The sequence below is a fragment of the Hordeum vulgare genome, chromosome 4H (genome assembly GCF_904849725.1).
Source record: "Hordeum vulgare subsp. vulgare chromosome 4H, MorexV3_pseudomolecules_assembly, whole genome shotgun sequence".
In the NCBI taxonomy this organism is placed as follows: domain Eukaryota; kingdom Viridiplantae; phylum Streptophyta; class Magnoliopsida; order Poales; family Poaceae; genus Hordeum; species Hordeum vulgare.
The window spans coordinates 262,629,671-262,643,650 of NC_058521.1; the positions used below are offsets into that span (position 1 = coordinate 262,629,671).

The 13,980-nt window shown below is 42.4% G+C and overlaps 1 protein-coding gene across 1 annotated transcript; it reads right to left on the bottom strand.

Moving 5' to 3' along the window:
* Positions 1-3,833: 3,833 nt before the first annotated feature.
* On the bottom strand, positions 3,834-7,943 carry LOC123448497. The gene is made up of 2 exons (XM_045125409.1): positions 7,231-7,943; positions 3,834-4,814 (listed from the first exon to the last, which is right to left on the bottom strand). Exons 1-2 carry the CDS (start codon positions 7,774-7,776, stop codon positions 4,140-4,142), a joined length of 1,221 nt encoding a protein of 406 aa, XP_044981344.1. The 5' UTR covers positions 7,777-7,943; the 3' UTR covers positions 3,834-4,139.
* Between the last annotated feature and the right edge of the window lie 6,037 nt (positions 7,944-13,980).

The following is a 13,980-nucleotide window of genomic DNA, read 5'->3' on the forward strand; positions in this document are numbered from 1 at the left end:
CTCTCCTGCAACAGTATGAAAAGTTGTTCCAAGAGCCAAGTGGACTCCCTCCTAGTAGGTCTTGTGATCACAGGATTCCATTAGTGGAGGGAGAAAAAGTGGTAAACGAGAGACCCTATAGAGTACCCCACCACCAAATAGAGATGTTGGAAAAGATTATATTAGATTTATTAAAAAAGGGGCTCATCAGACCTAGTACTAGTCCATTTTCCTAACCTGTATTGCTCGTGAAAAAGAAGGGTGGTTCTTGGAGACTTTGCACTGACTACAGAAAGTTGAATGCTATAACTGTCAAAAACAAGTACCCAATACTAGTAATAGAGGACTTGTTGGATCAACTGAAAGGAGCTAAGTATTTCTCAAAAATTGATTTGAGAAATGGCTATCACCAGATAAGAATGGCTGAGGAAGACATAGCAAAAACTGCTTTTTCCACACGCATGGGCCTATTTGAGTATTTGGTGATGTCCTTTGGTCTCACTAATGGCCCCCCATCATTTCAAGCACTCATGAACCTACTGCTGGGTCTCCTCAAGTTTGCGGTGGTGTTCTTTGATGATATATTGGTGTTTAATGTCTCCTGGGAGGAGCATATGGATCATCTGAAACAGGTCTTTGATATTCTGCAGGAAAACAAATTATATGCAAAGCTAGAGAAGTGCTCATTTAGTCAAAGGGGGGTGGAATATTTGGGCCACATTATTAATGAGGAAGGAGTGTCTACAGACCCATGCAAAATCAAAGCTATACAACAGTGGCATGTGCCTACTAATGTCAGTGAGCTTAGAAGCTTCTTGGGTTTAAGTGGGTATTACAGGAGATTCATCCAAGGGTATGGAATAATCTGCAAGCCCTTGTTTGATTGCTTGAAGAAAAATGCATTTGATTGGCAAGAAGACGAGAACAAAGCATTTGTGACCTTGAAGAATAAACTCACTAGTACCCCTATGTTAGCATTGCCTGATTTTACAAAGCCATTTATCCTGGAAACTGATGCCAGTGGATATGGCCTAGGGGTTGTACTAATGCAAGAGAGCAGACCTCTCTCCTACTTCAACATAACCATTGGCCCAAAAGTTGCAGCTATGTCAACTTATGACAAGGAGGACATGGCAATCATTGAAGCAGTGAAGAAGTGGAAGCACTACTTCCTGACAACTGCTCTACTGATCAGAACAGTCCAAGAAAGCCTCAAATATATCCAAGAGCAGAAAATCACTGAAGGAATTCAACATAAGTTACTACTCAAGATCTTAGGGTATAGCTTCACAATTGAGTACAGAAAAGGGAAAGAGAATATAGTTGTTCATGCACTGTCCACAGTGAAGCACAAAATTTTCTCCTTGATAGCTACTTCTGCTACACCTACTTGGGTCAAAGAAGTCATAAAGAGTTATGAGAAAGATGACAAGATCAAGGAATTAGTAGCTGCCTGTGTGTCTAATAAGGAAGGCAACAGTGCTTATTCTTTCAGAAATGGGATCCTTAGATACAAAAACAAAATAGTAGTGGGCACGGCAACTGATCTCACGAAGGAGATAATGAAACTGTTCCATAACTCGGAGTTAGGAGGACATTCTAGAGAAAGAGCTACACATCATAGACTGAAGTTGGTTTTTCATTGGCCAGGGTTAAAGCAAGATGTCATTGTATTTGTTAAAAACTGCCCAGTCTGTCAGATCAACAAATCTGAACACTTCCCCTACCCTGGCTTGTTGGAACCCCTCCCAGTTCTTGATTTTGCTTGGGCTCACATCAGTATGGATTTTGTGGAAGGATTGCATGTCTCTAAGAACAAGGACTTAATTCTGGTGGTGGCGGACATGTTTACTAAATATGCTCATTTTATAGTTATGAAACATCTAATCATAGTACAATCTGTAGCCGGGGCCTTTTCTAGCAATGTCTTCAAGTTACATGGGATGCCTGTGGTCATTGTTACACATAGGGACAGAATATTTACAAGCAATTTGTGGCAACAACTTTTCAAGTCTATGAAAGTGAAACTTCACATGAGCACAAGCTATCATCCTCAAACTGATGGTCAAACTGAAAGGGTCAATCAGTGTCTCGAAAACTACTTGAGATGCATGTGTTTTCAGGAACCTAAAAAGTGGCATGGATGGCTAGCCCTGGCGGAGTGGTGGTATAATACTTCTTTCCATACATCACGGCAAATGACTCCATTTCAAGCTGTGCATGGGTTTCCACCCCCAATGGTGGCTGAGTCAGCCTTACCAGACTCTATTTGGGAAGAAAGTGAGAACTTAGTGCAGAACAGAGAGCTCGCAATGGAAGTGATCAAGCACAATCTAAGCAAGGCACAGGCTAGGATGAAGTTATATGCTGGTCAAAAGAGGAAGGAGAGAGAGTTCCAAGTGAGAGATATGATGTACTTAAAGTTACAGCCATACAGACACACATCTCCTAGTTTAGAGAGGCACCTCAAGTTGCATTCCAAGTACTATGGTCCATTCAGGGTGTTGGAAAGGATCGGGAAACATGCATACAAATTACTGTTGCTAGAGGGGTGCCAACTCCATCACACATTTCATGTCAGTCAGCTGAAGAAGCATATTGGCCAAACTGTGGTTCCATCCCCTCAGTTACGGCTGGTGAATGTCGATGGCACCATAAAAAGGGAGCCGGAAGCTGTGCTCGATAGGAAGCTGATCCCTCAATCCCAAGGCAATATCAGCATCCATGTGGTGCGTTGGTTGGTGAAATGGGTAAATGTGCCGGCAGAGAATGCGACCTGGGAAGATGTTGCCTTCATTCAAAAAGTGTTCCCTGTATTTCAAGCTTGAGGACAAGCTCGATCTCACTCACGGGGTATTGTCAGGCTGCAGAAGAAGCTATTGCCATGTTTCCGTGTGCCGGATGGAGCGAGAGATGAAGATGTAGCATCCAACGGCTGAAAAGCACCGAAGGAAACTATTCACTTTCCAACACTGCCCCTGTGCGTGTCTTTATTTGCTTTTGCTTTACCTGTGATGGCTATAAAGCCAGCACTTTCCCCTCTTTGTGGGTATGATTAGTACGGGGTGTAAACCCTAGCCGACTCTGGCGAGCTGAGCTACTTTCCCCTCTATGCAAAGCAATTCCCAGCTTAATTTCCCCCAAATTGGTGTGTTCTTGAGTGTTCTAGCGTCCATATATTACTGTCAGGTTAGCTGGTTCTTGACAAACTTAGATCTGATGGCCAGAAATAGCCTCAACACGAAAATTGCAGCTGAAACTTAGATCTGACGCCAGAAACAATGTCAATGCGAAATCTGACGGCCGAAATCACTAGGGATGTGAGAGATCTCGGTTTATGTGCAGTTTTACTGTCCTAAACCTGTAATGGCTATAAAGCCAGCACTTTCCCCTCTTTGTGGGTATGATTAGTACCGGGTGTAAACCCTAGCCGCCTGTGGCGAGCTGAGCTACTTTCCCCTCTATGCAAAGCAATTCCTAGCTTAATTTCCTCCAAATTGGTGTGTTCTTGAGTGTTCTAGCGTCCATATATTACTGTCAGGTTAGTTGGTTCTTGACAAACTTAGATCTGATGGCCAGAAACAGTCTCAACACGAAAACTGCAGCTGAAACTTAGATCTGACGCCAGAAACAATGTCAATGCGAAATCTAACGGCCGAAATCACTAGGGATGTGAGAGATCTCGGTTTATGTGCAGTTTTACTGTCCTAAATTACAAGTTGGGCACACATCCAGACGCACATTGTTTGTGCAATAAAAGGGAGGTGTCGTCCATAAAAAAGAAAGGGGGAGGTGAGCACCCGAGTGATCGCATGCATTTTCTGCTAAAGCTGATAAGGTAAACACAAGTAATATAAAAAGGAGTAGAAGACTATTTGCAGATGTCCCAAAACATACAAAATGGTTGGTGAAAAGAAAGAATGATACACCAAGGATGAGTTGGAAATTAACTTGATAAAATAATGATTAACAATCACAGGGTAGATGCATGGTAGTAAATGCAAATGAACAACAAGCGGAGGACCTCCATTCCCATGGTAGCATAGGTGAACATGAGCCGACAACCATAGCATCTGATTTGCATAATATGACCTAATAGTTTCTTTACGACGCATAAACACACGTCAGTTAGATTCCAGCTGCAGCGAAACAGCTTGCAGCTAGAGAAGCCTGAGATGCCCAGTATCATTTAGCCTCTTTATTCGCCACCCGGTTCTAAGCGAATGTTCAAGAACCGTGACAGATGAATCGTCTATACATATCCTCTGTGACATCACAGGGTTGCAGTCCAGCAAGCCCACAAGGAGACATCGAATGGGGATTGCATGGCTAAAAATTGCAATGGAGGTTGTACAGCTCCCCAGACTTGCTTCGTGAAGGTGATGCCTTTGGTTCATGTCTTTCACAGAGAACTCATCCTCCGTATCATTGTCAACCGAAGTGACAAACTGGAGACGGCTTTTACCATATTTCTTCCTTTGAAGGCTATGCCGATTGAGCCTGTAAAGCAAATCCCAAGCTGGGCCATCTTGGACGGAATTGCTGGAGCTCTGCCGAGATAAGCCCTTTGCGTCATTTTGTTGTGATAGTGTATCCCCCATAGCCACCTTTTCTGGTAACCTTATGACTGTTCGGTTCAGGAACTCCATCATCCTGAACTGCACCTGCCTGAGTGACTCTCCTGAAGGTGCTGAGAAATCAGGCTGGGTGCTGTCCATCAGATTAACCATTTCTGGGGTATAAATTTCTGATTTTGGGCAGCCCTCCCACTGACCATGACTCATCTCAGTCAAAGCATCTGATACTTGGATCTGCTCCTCTGGGAAATCAAGTTCCTGCATACAAACAGTTTCAAACATCAAAACTGTTGGGGCAAAAGCCCTATTGGACGAGATACTTTAGTAGTTGAAGGTCATGAGATATGCTAACATGCAGAAATACAATATGAATAATCATATCATATACAATGCCGATCCCTCTCAAAATGTATTTTTTTTCACATTGGACTACATAAGGATGTATGCAGACATATTTTAAAGTATACTCCCTCCGTTCCTAAATATAAGTCTTTATAGAGATTTCATTAATGGACTACATACGGATGTATATAGACATACTTTAGAGTGTACATTCAATCATTTTGCTCCGTATGTAGATATCTAGTGAAATCGCTTAAAAGACAAATATTTAGGAACGGAGGGAGTAGATTCACTCATTTTGCTCCGCATGTAGTCCACAATAAAATCTGTAAAAATGTCTATTTAGGAACGGAGGGAGTAGCATTTAACGGGCCAATGGAAAGCTAATACCGAGTTCAATACTTTGAAGACTAAACGGGAGCACATTCCCACCATGTTCTGATTTTTTTTATTTTTTTGGAAAAAAGGAGGTTAAGACCCCCGGCCTCTGCATAATCTATGCATACGGCCATGTTTATTAATTATTCAACAAAGATCTGACAAGAACATACATCAAGCCATTCGAAGCCACCACTCGCACCTACAAAACTCGATAATGTGGAGCGCTCTCATTCCCCATATGTAAAACCGGTGTCGTTCCCGATCCATCCACATAACGTATCGAAATCTACATCCGGTGCAGATCTCCTAAAGCGTATATCACATGCACACGTTTTCAAAGCCGACATCATCATCGAACCGCTGACCCATCTTCAGGAAAGAGATCCGCATCTTCCTTGCCAGTCCGGCCATCCGTCGACGCGGCCACGACGCCTAACGGCACCACCTCCCTACGCGCAAACTACTGAGCATGTCGCGGTCACTGCCAATACACCGCGGCACCATGCCGCCATGTACCACCAGCCGACACACCTTGAAGCCTTTAGAAGATCAGTCGTGCGTAGCACCTGCCGAACAGGCATGGCACAGCGTAGCACCTGTCGGCCAGGCATGGCTTGACATCTCCACCGAAGCTCCATGCAAGACGAAGCCGCTCCACCTGTTGCCTTTGTCTTCCAGCACTGCTCCACAAATGATGCTCCCAAGAAAGAAACGACATCGCAGTGCCGCCATCGTCTGATCTGAAAGACCAGATCCTAGGGTTTCCCCCGAAGCAGCACACGTGGATATCGACAATAGTTACTCAATGATGCTTTCATGGAGGTAACGGCGCAGAACGCCGCCATCGCCCGCCGTCGGCTCGGTTTTCACCGACAACTATGTCTCCCCGACTCGCAGCCGGAACTGCATGACGGATCTAGAGATCCGACCACCCAACCTCAGGCCGACCAACTCCGACGAAGAAGATGACCACCACCGCCAAGGCCCGCCTCCATGCCAAGAAGGGCCATGAGACTCCAGCACCGTCAGTAGTCGTGCCCGACGGCACATCACGAGCACCCCGGGGATGCCTCCCCGACCTCCCTCGGCGCCGATCCAAGGCCGAGCACAGGCGACAAGACCAAGCCGGCGAGCAGCCCCAAGGGGATCCTTCCCGACTACGCCCAGCCTAGGTGCCACCGCCCCCCGCACCGTCCAGATCCAACAGGTCGGCCGCCGGCCACCACAACTCTCCTCATGCAGCCCTCCACGCCCGCCACCGTGGCAGCTAAGCGTCGTCGCGCCCCGCACAACGCCACGTTCCGGCTAGTGTAGATCACCCCAGGACGATCCCGCCTCGCGAGAAGGAGAGAGCGCCCACCGCCGCCCACGCCGGGCAGGCTTCGCCCACCGGCACGCCCTGGCGGCGGAGGGGGGAGGGAAGGGGGAGGAGGGTCGCAGTCCGGCGCCGGCTAGGGTTTCCTCCCCTGCCGTCCGTGGGAATGCCAGAGGAGGAGAAGTCGGTTTATGATAATACTGGTTCCACCATGTTCTGAATACATTTCAGGAAATAACAAACTTTTTTGCATCTAGGAGTACAAACATCAGAATATGATGGCTCTTATTTGTTCACCTTAACAACTAATCCATGCAATAATGCACCCTTATCTTATTAAAGCCAATAAATTCCATTATACATTCATGATGTGTTGCCTTCATTGAAATGCCAAAGGACTGTTCTTTATGCTGAACAGTGAATTGCTCCAACATAAAAAGAAGATACCAATCTCATACTTAAGACCGTACTTTGCACACAGCATATAATCTATCTTAAAAATTGGATTTTACTACAACTATGTGGAATACATAGCAAAGGATTTACAAGCAGAATACAATACTATAAATGCTTAAAATTGCTTTCAGGTCCATTGCAACCCAAAGAATTGTACAACAAAGGCGAAGAAGGGCTCACCCGGCAGACAAGTTCAGCAGTAGCGCGGGAACGGTCGAGAGGCGATGTCCACGCGGCGGCCAGCTGCGAACCACGGGAGCGCAGGAAAACAGACAGCGCGCGCGCCTGTCGCTCCCCGCGCGCCGTGAGGGCCACCGACGGCCATCGCCCACCAACCAGGTCGGGCCGCATCGCGAACGCACATTCCCCGTGGCTAACTACAACAACCTCCAGCAGCGCTTCCGTTCTCCCCTGCTGCGGGAGGTGCTGGAGCGGCGACGGTGGCGTAAGGAGCACGTGGCAGGGGTCCCAGACCTTGATGTTGGGGCCCAGGAGGCGTGGGGTGCCCATTACGGATGGCTGCGGCGAGAGAGGCGAGTCGGCGGCTCGGCAGGGGAGCACCTCGGGCTCCTGCTCCAGCACCTTGGACGCAGAGGTCGGTGGAGCCGGCGCTTGGGCGGGAGGGGGCCGGGCCGTGGGCTCCAAGGCTGAGGCAGTCGATGGATCATCGTCGCCTTCGTCGGCCGCGGTAGAGATGGAGGAGTGGGAGGAATGTGCAGAGCCCATTGTGCGCGGCTGTGGTGGGCGGCGAGATCTGACCTGGAGGTGGGATGTGTGCTAAGTGGGGAGACGCCACAGTCCATAAAAAAGGACGCCCTGTAAAGACCTTCTATTTGCCTCCCATCGGCGACACATTGATGAAGCTTCGTGGAAGGCAGACACGAATATATCGACCTATTTGGAGATATTGAACTACAGACGTGTAAAGAAAAAGGAAAAAGAAATTGGAAGGGGCCGGGCCATGGGCTTCGAGGCTGAGGCAGTGGATGGATCATCGTCGTGTTCGTTGGGCGCGGTAGAGATGAAGGAGTGGGAGGAATGTGCGGAGCCCATTGTACACGATCGTGATGGGCGGCGAGATGGATGTGGGATGGATGCAAAGCGGGGAGAGTGAAGCAAGAGCATCTCCACCGCAGTCCTTCAAAAAAGGAAGCCTTTATAGAGACCTCATATTTGTCGTCCGCGTGTGGCAAATTGATGAACCTTCGCTAAAGGCATCCACGAATGGGTCGATCCATTTAAAGATATTGAACTGCAGACGGGTAAAAAAATAGGAAAAATAAATTTGAAATGAGTCGGGCCATGGGCTTCGAGGCTGAGGCACTGAATGGATCATCGTCGCCTTTGTTGGGCGCGGTAGAGATGGAGTGGGAGGAACATGCAGAGCCCATTGTGCATGACCGTGATGGACGGGGAAATCTGACTTGGATGTGGGATGGATGCAAAGTGGGGAGAGTGAAGAAGCAAGAGCATCTCCACTGCAGTCCATCAAAAAAGGCGCCCCTATAGAGACCTCGTATTTACGGTCCACGTGTGGCAAATTGATGAACCTTTGCTAAAAGCACCCACGAATGGGTCAACCCATTTCAAGGTATTAAACTGCAGATACATAAAAACATAAGGAAAAGAAACTGAAAAAAGAATTGACGCGCAACTTGAACTCGTGACCTGCTTCTCATTTGTGAGTGAAACTAGCCAACCGAAGTAGTGTCTTCAACTGATGGATTTGCGCCCCATAGTCTTAAATATCAGATTTAATTTAAACATATTCCAAAAATACACGTTCAACATTTTCTAATATATGATAAGCATCTTGGAAAAAAAATAAAAAAAATATGCATTGAACAATTTTTGAATATGGATTGAACATTTGTAATATACGTTGAACAATTTTCAAATACACATTGAACATTTGTAATATATATTGAATAATTTTTTAATACACAATGAACATTTGTATTATACACAATTTTTTAATACTTACTGAACAAATGTGTAATATACCACCAAACAAATTTTGAAAACATAGAAAAATAATTCATGTTCATTGAACTATTTCTAATATACGATGAACATTTTATAATGTATAATGAACTTTTATAAATACCGTGAACATTTTCTAAATATACATTGAACATTATGTAACACATAATGAAGTTTGTATAATATAAAGAAAAATAAACAGTAAAAAGAAAAAAAATCATAAAAAGTAAAATTAAAAGAAAAGAAGTATAAATAAAAACATAAAAGAAAGAACCTAGAAAGTACAACGCAAAAAAAACAGTAACGAACAAAACAGCTCATGCGGCAATGAATATCATACACTACCTTGCACTAGATCAGCCCACCCGCCAGGCCTGCTCGCGTTTCCCCAATGATTTGCCGCCCGCGGGCGGTAAATAGGAATTGCCGTCCGTATATCTCGGCAAAGCCTATTTAGCCTTGTACGCATCGGTTTCTTTGTTTTTCTCTAAACCGACGCGTGCAACGGCTTTTCGTGGGCCGGCCCATATTTTCCATCGTGTGAGAGGCGGACTCCATTCACGACTCGTTCTCCTCGTCTCCCTTATACAAAGCACGCGAGTTCCTTTGTGGTTTTTCTTCTTCCTCTTCCTTCCTACCTGTCGTCGTCCCTTTGAATCCGGCGAATCAGGCGAATTGTAAGCGGTGCCCAACTCTAAACCGGCGACTCGCGCATCTCCGGCTCGCGCTTCTTCGTCGGTTCTGTTCTTCTCCTCATTTCATTTGATGGGTTCGACTGGTTCGGTCTCCTTCCAACCCTAATTTTGTTTTTGCGTGATTTTGTGGTGCTGATTTGTGTGTTTGCTCTTGATTTGTGTGGATCTAGTCGTTTGTAGTGATGGATTGTGTCTCTTGTTCTTAGGGAGTGCGATAGAAATTTTCGTCCCCTATTTTAGGTCTTGTGCTCCAAAACCAACTTGTTCTTTCGTTGATAGTTTTGTAGCTGCCTTAGTGGTGGGATTTGGGTTGGGAACTGATGATTGTCATGTACAACCCTAGCCAAAATTCTGCAAATCAAGTGGATGTGAGGTAGTAGTTGGCTCTGAATACCCTTTGTCAGATCCCAAAGTTCTTGTTGAGTTTGATATAAAAGGGAGAAATTAGCCATGATTATGTTGAGTTGGCTATTGTATTTGCAGCAAAATCCCTTTAGTATTTTAGGTTCTGTTGACATCTTTTCCTTAGTATGCGTCTGATGACTGTCATGTGCAACCCTAGCCAAAATTCTGTAAATCAAGTGGATGTTGAGGTAGTACTTGGCTCTGAATACGTTTTGTCAAATCCCAAAGTTCTTCTTGAGTTTGATTTAAAAGAGAGTAATTATTTATGATTATGTTGAGTTGGCTGTTGTATTTGGAGCAAAATCCCCTTAGTATTTTAGGGTTTGTCGACATTTTTTTTCCTTAGTATGTGTGTGCTTCATGTATTTTATCGCATTTGATATATTCATAGTTGGTGTTATTTTGTCTAGTAGTTGTTGTTTAGAAGATGGTCAATTATGTTTTTCTACTACAACTTGAATTTGCAGCAAATTGTCATTAGTATTTCAGCATTTGCTGACAGATTCCGCTTAGTATGGCAGGGTTCTGAATTTTTCAAGTATTTGAAATATTCATATTTTTGTGTTCATCTTGTGTTGTAGTTGTTGGTTCGAAGATTCTTGTTATTGTTTTTCAAGTTCGGCCTATCTTTTTAGAGGAATTCCCGCTTAGTGTGCTAATGTTTAGAGAATTTTGTGCAATTTGAAATATTACAATAGTTGTTGTTCATTTTTGTGTAGTAGTTATTGTTTAGAAGATTGTAATTTATGTTTTTCAACTGCAACCTAAATTTGCAGCACAAGAAGGTAGTGGGGTAGGGCAACTAGAAGATTCAGCATTGGAGGAACCATTTGAATATCCCCCACGAGGTCTTCGGAATGACTAAGGTGGTATGTTTATTCTTACCAAAGGAAATCACCTCTAGCTTTTTGAATTTGTTACAGTATGTTAGTAGAGCATACTCCTGTAAATAGCAAAATTTGTGTATACTTTTGTTCATACTGGTGGTGGTTTATTCCTTTAAAAGTGACATTACTATAGAAATTATTGCTTGTGCCTTTTTTTATTTAGATGCAGAACAAACACACGCATTTGTGTATATGAATCAGAAATCTTGTTTCTTTAAATATATGTAGAGTAAAACCTTTTTTCAGATATTTTTGTGTATATATATGTTGAGTAATCGTGTGGCATCTTTTTTAGTATAACTTTTTTGATTTACAGTTTTGTATTACATCCTTTTTGTGGTTGTGTAGTGAAACTTTTCTTATTCTTTTGCTAGCATCTTATTTGTTGTTTTTGGTATTTTTTTCCCCGCAGCAAGAGTGTTTCCCGGGAAGTTATGCAATCCTACTTACATTTCCCGTCTGTCAACCATGCGTTTCAACAAAGCTGTCAAATAGTTTGGTGGTGTAAAGTTAGGTCATATTACCAAGTATAAAATGGAAGCCCTTCTTCATATGCCATACCACCCTATCATCCCAATGAATTTGCTTGAGATGTTAGATCAACACTTTTTTGGTATTGTAGAGCCCTATTTCAAGCACAAGGACAAAGTTATCAAGATCGCAAAAGATGTGGTAGACAAATTTTTTGATTTCCCTCGTGGCACTGTGCCATTTGTTTTTAGCAGTGATGATCCTCAAGTGAAATCAGAAGTTGCAGAGTTAAGAAGCAAGTACATTGATCATCGTAACAAGATGCCAATCGACAAAATAGAAGAGGTTATGCTTAGTGACAAAGTTGAAGATGGTTTTATGAGAAGCTTCGCTCTTTATTTCATATCAATTATTATGTGCCCTACATCATACTGCTTTGGTAACATGAAGTTCCTATATTCTCTAAGAGATGTTTCTGTGATTCCTACACTTGACTTTGGGCAATTGGCACTCGATTTTATGCGTGAGGAATCAGAGCGTCACTTTGAAATGATAATGAATAGACCAAGTGTCGAGGAAATGAACAAGTCTTCACATACTGGTGGATGCATTCCTATTTGGGGAGTAAGTTCTTTCCATATTCCAATTTATAGTTTTTATCACAATTTTCAGTTTTTTTCTATACATTTTTTTACCGACTAACTTTTTGTTTTTGATTGACAGATCATCTATCTAGATTTTGTTGATTTTGATTTTATTGAGAATCATCAATCAACTGTGGATTATTCTCTTCCTCGGATATCTCATATTAAGAATGGTGATTTCTAGTATCTTGCATTGGTTGGTCGGAATTATGAGTCTAAGAAAGCTTTTTGGAATTCTTATTAGTAAGCATCATATACTCTATTCCATCTATTTACTTATATTTTTTAGCTCAAGTTTCATTTTTCATTGCTCATTCTTCTTACATTTGTAGCTACAAGACATATCTCAAACACCCTATGCTAATGTCGGGCCTATCAACAATGCTCTTGTTAATCCTTCCGAGTTTCTTTCAGTTCCTCATGTGGAGGTATTTCTTTTTCTTCATTCAGATTTTATCGAATGAATGATTTTTAACTAGTCTATTTTTTTGTACTATAGATAAACATTTATTCAAATGTCAATTGTAGGTCATTAATGTCATGAATGTTCATGAAGATATCTTTGAGGACAAGCTTGTTGATTCAAACAGTACATCAATTAATTCAGAAGGACTGGAATCCTCTCCAAATGTTGACTTAGATGACAAAGTGAAGCCAGATCCACATTTCAAGCAATATATAAATTTGAATATTCTGCCTCTTTTACAATATTGTTCGTCATGTAATCTAAAATTGTTTTGCAGTCATTCAGAAGATTTGTTATTTACAAAATAGTATTAAATTGAGGCTCGTGTCGAAGAAGCCACTAAGGAGGAGCCAACGCAACCAAAAATTGAAAACAATGTTGAACTTAAGGTACCCGATATTTTTATTTTTATCATTAACTGTTATTGATCCATTTTTTTCTTCTCTTTTTCATGTTTTTACAATTTTCACAATACAAAAAACTGAGTGGAGCTAGTTGTTTTCTCATTAAAGAAAAGTTGAAAACCCCAAAAGATCTACCAATGTTGAACTACTGTACAATTCACTACAAAATTTACATGTTTTTCCCTCCATCCATAACAATTTTGGTCTGAATTCTATTTACCGAACACCAACCATTCATGTTCGTCCTTTAGTTCTGAATAGCTAATGTGTTGGTCAAGCTACTACTTCACAACCTAAGGTTTGTTTCAACTTTTTTTATTTTTTTCAATTGCTATTTTCTATTGATCTTTGAACAACATGTCTTCTACCTTTGCTAGCAGGAAGAAAATAATCCATCACCTCGAACTACTCATGAGAATTTTTCAACTAGAATTAATTAAAACATGAGTTTTATAATGATCAGTTCTTCCTCTGCAAAAGATAGAGTGAAGTGCTTCCAAGGAATACCCATCATAATTCAGGATGTTTCTCCTATCACTCCTATTCTTGCTACAAAAGAAGGCAGAACATCCTTTGAATGTGATGCAAGTGTATAAATTCGAATGCCATTGGAATTTTCTGAGCAACAAGGTTACAGTTCACCGTTAATATCCTTTTTCAATTTTTAAAGTATGAGTCTGAACTCATTTGATTATTTACTTTTCGTTCTTTTTAATTACTTTTGTGCTGACTTTATACAATCAATGATGCTGAAGCAGGAACAAGCACAGGTCCTAACACAATTCAAAAGAAGAATAGGAAAAAGAGAGGAGCTAAAGTTCAATCTCGTGATCATCCTAACAAGCTCAAAATATCTCAAGAAGTTGATGTGTTTTTTCCAAAAAAATTGAGGATGCCTTTGTACCAAACATAGTAAATTTTCTTATTGAGTAACTCTGCTTTTTTGATACTCATTAATTTATGAGATCTGTTTTG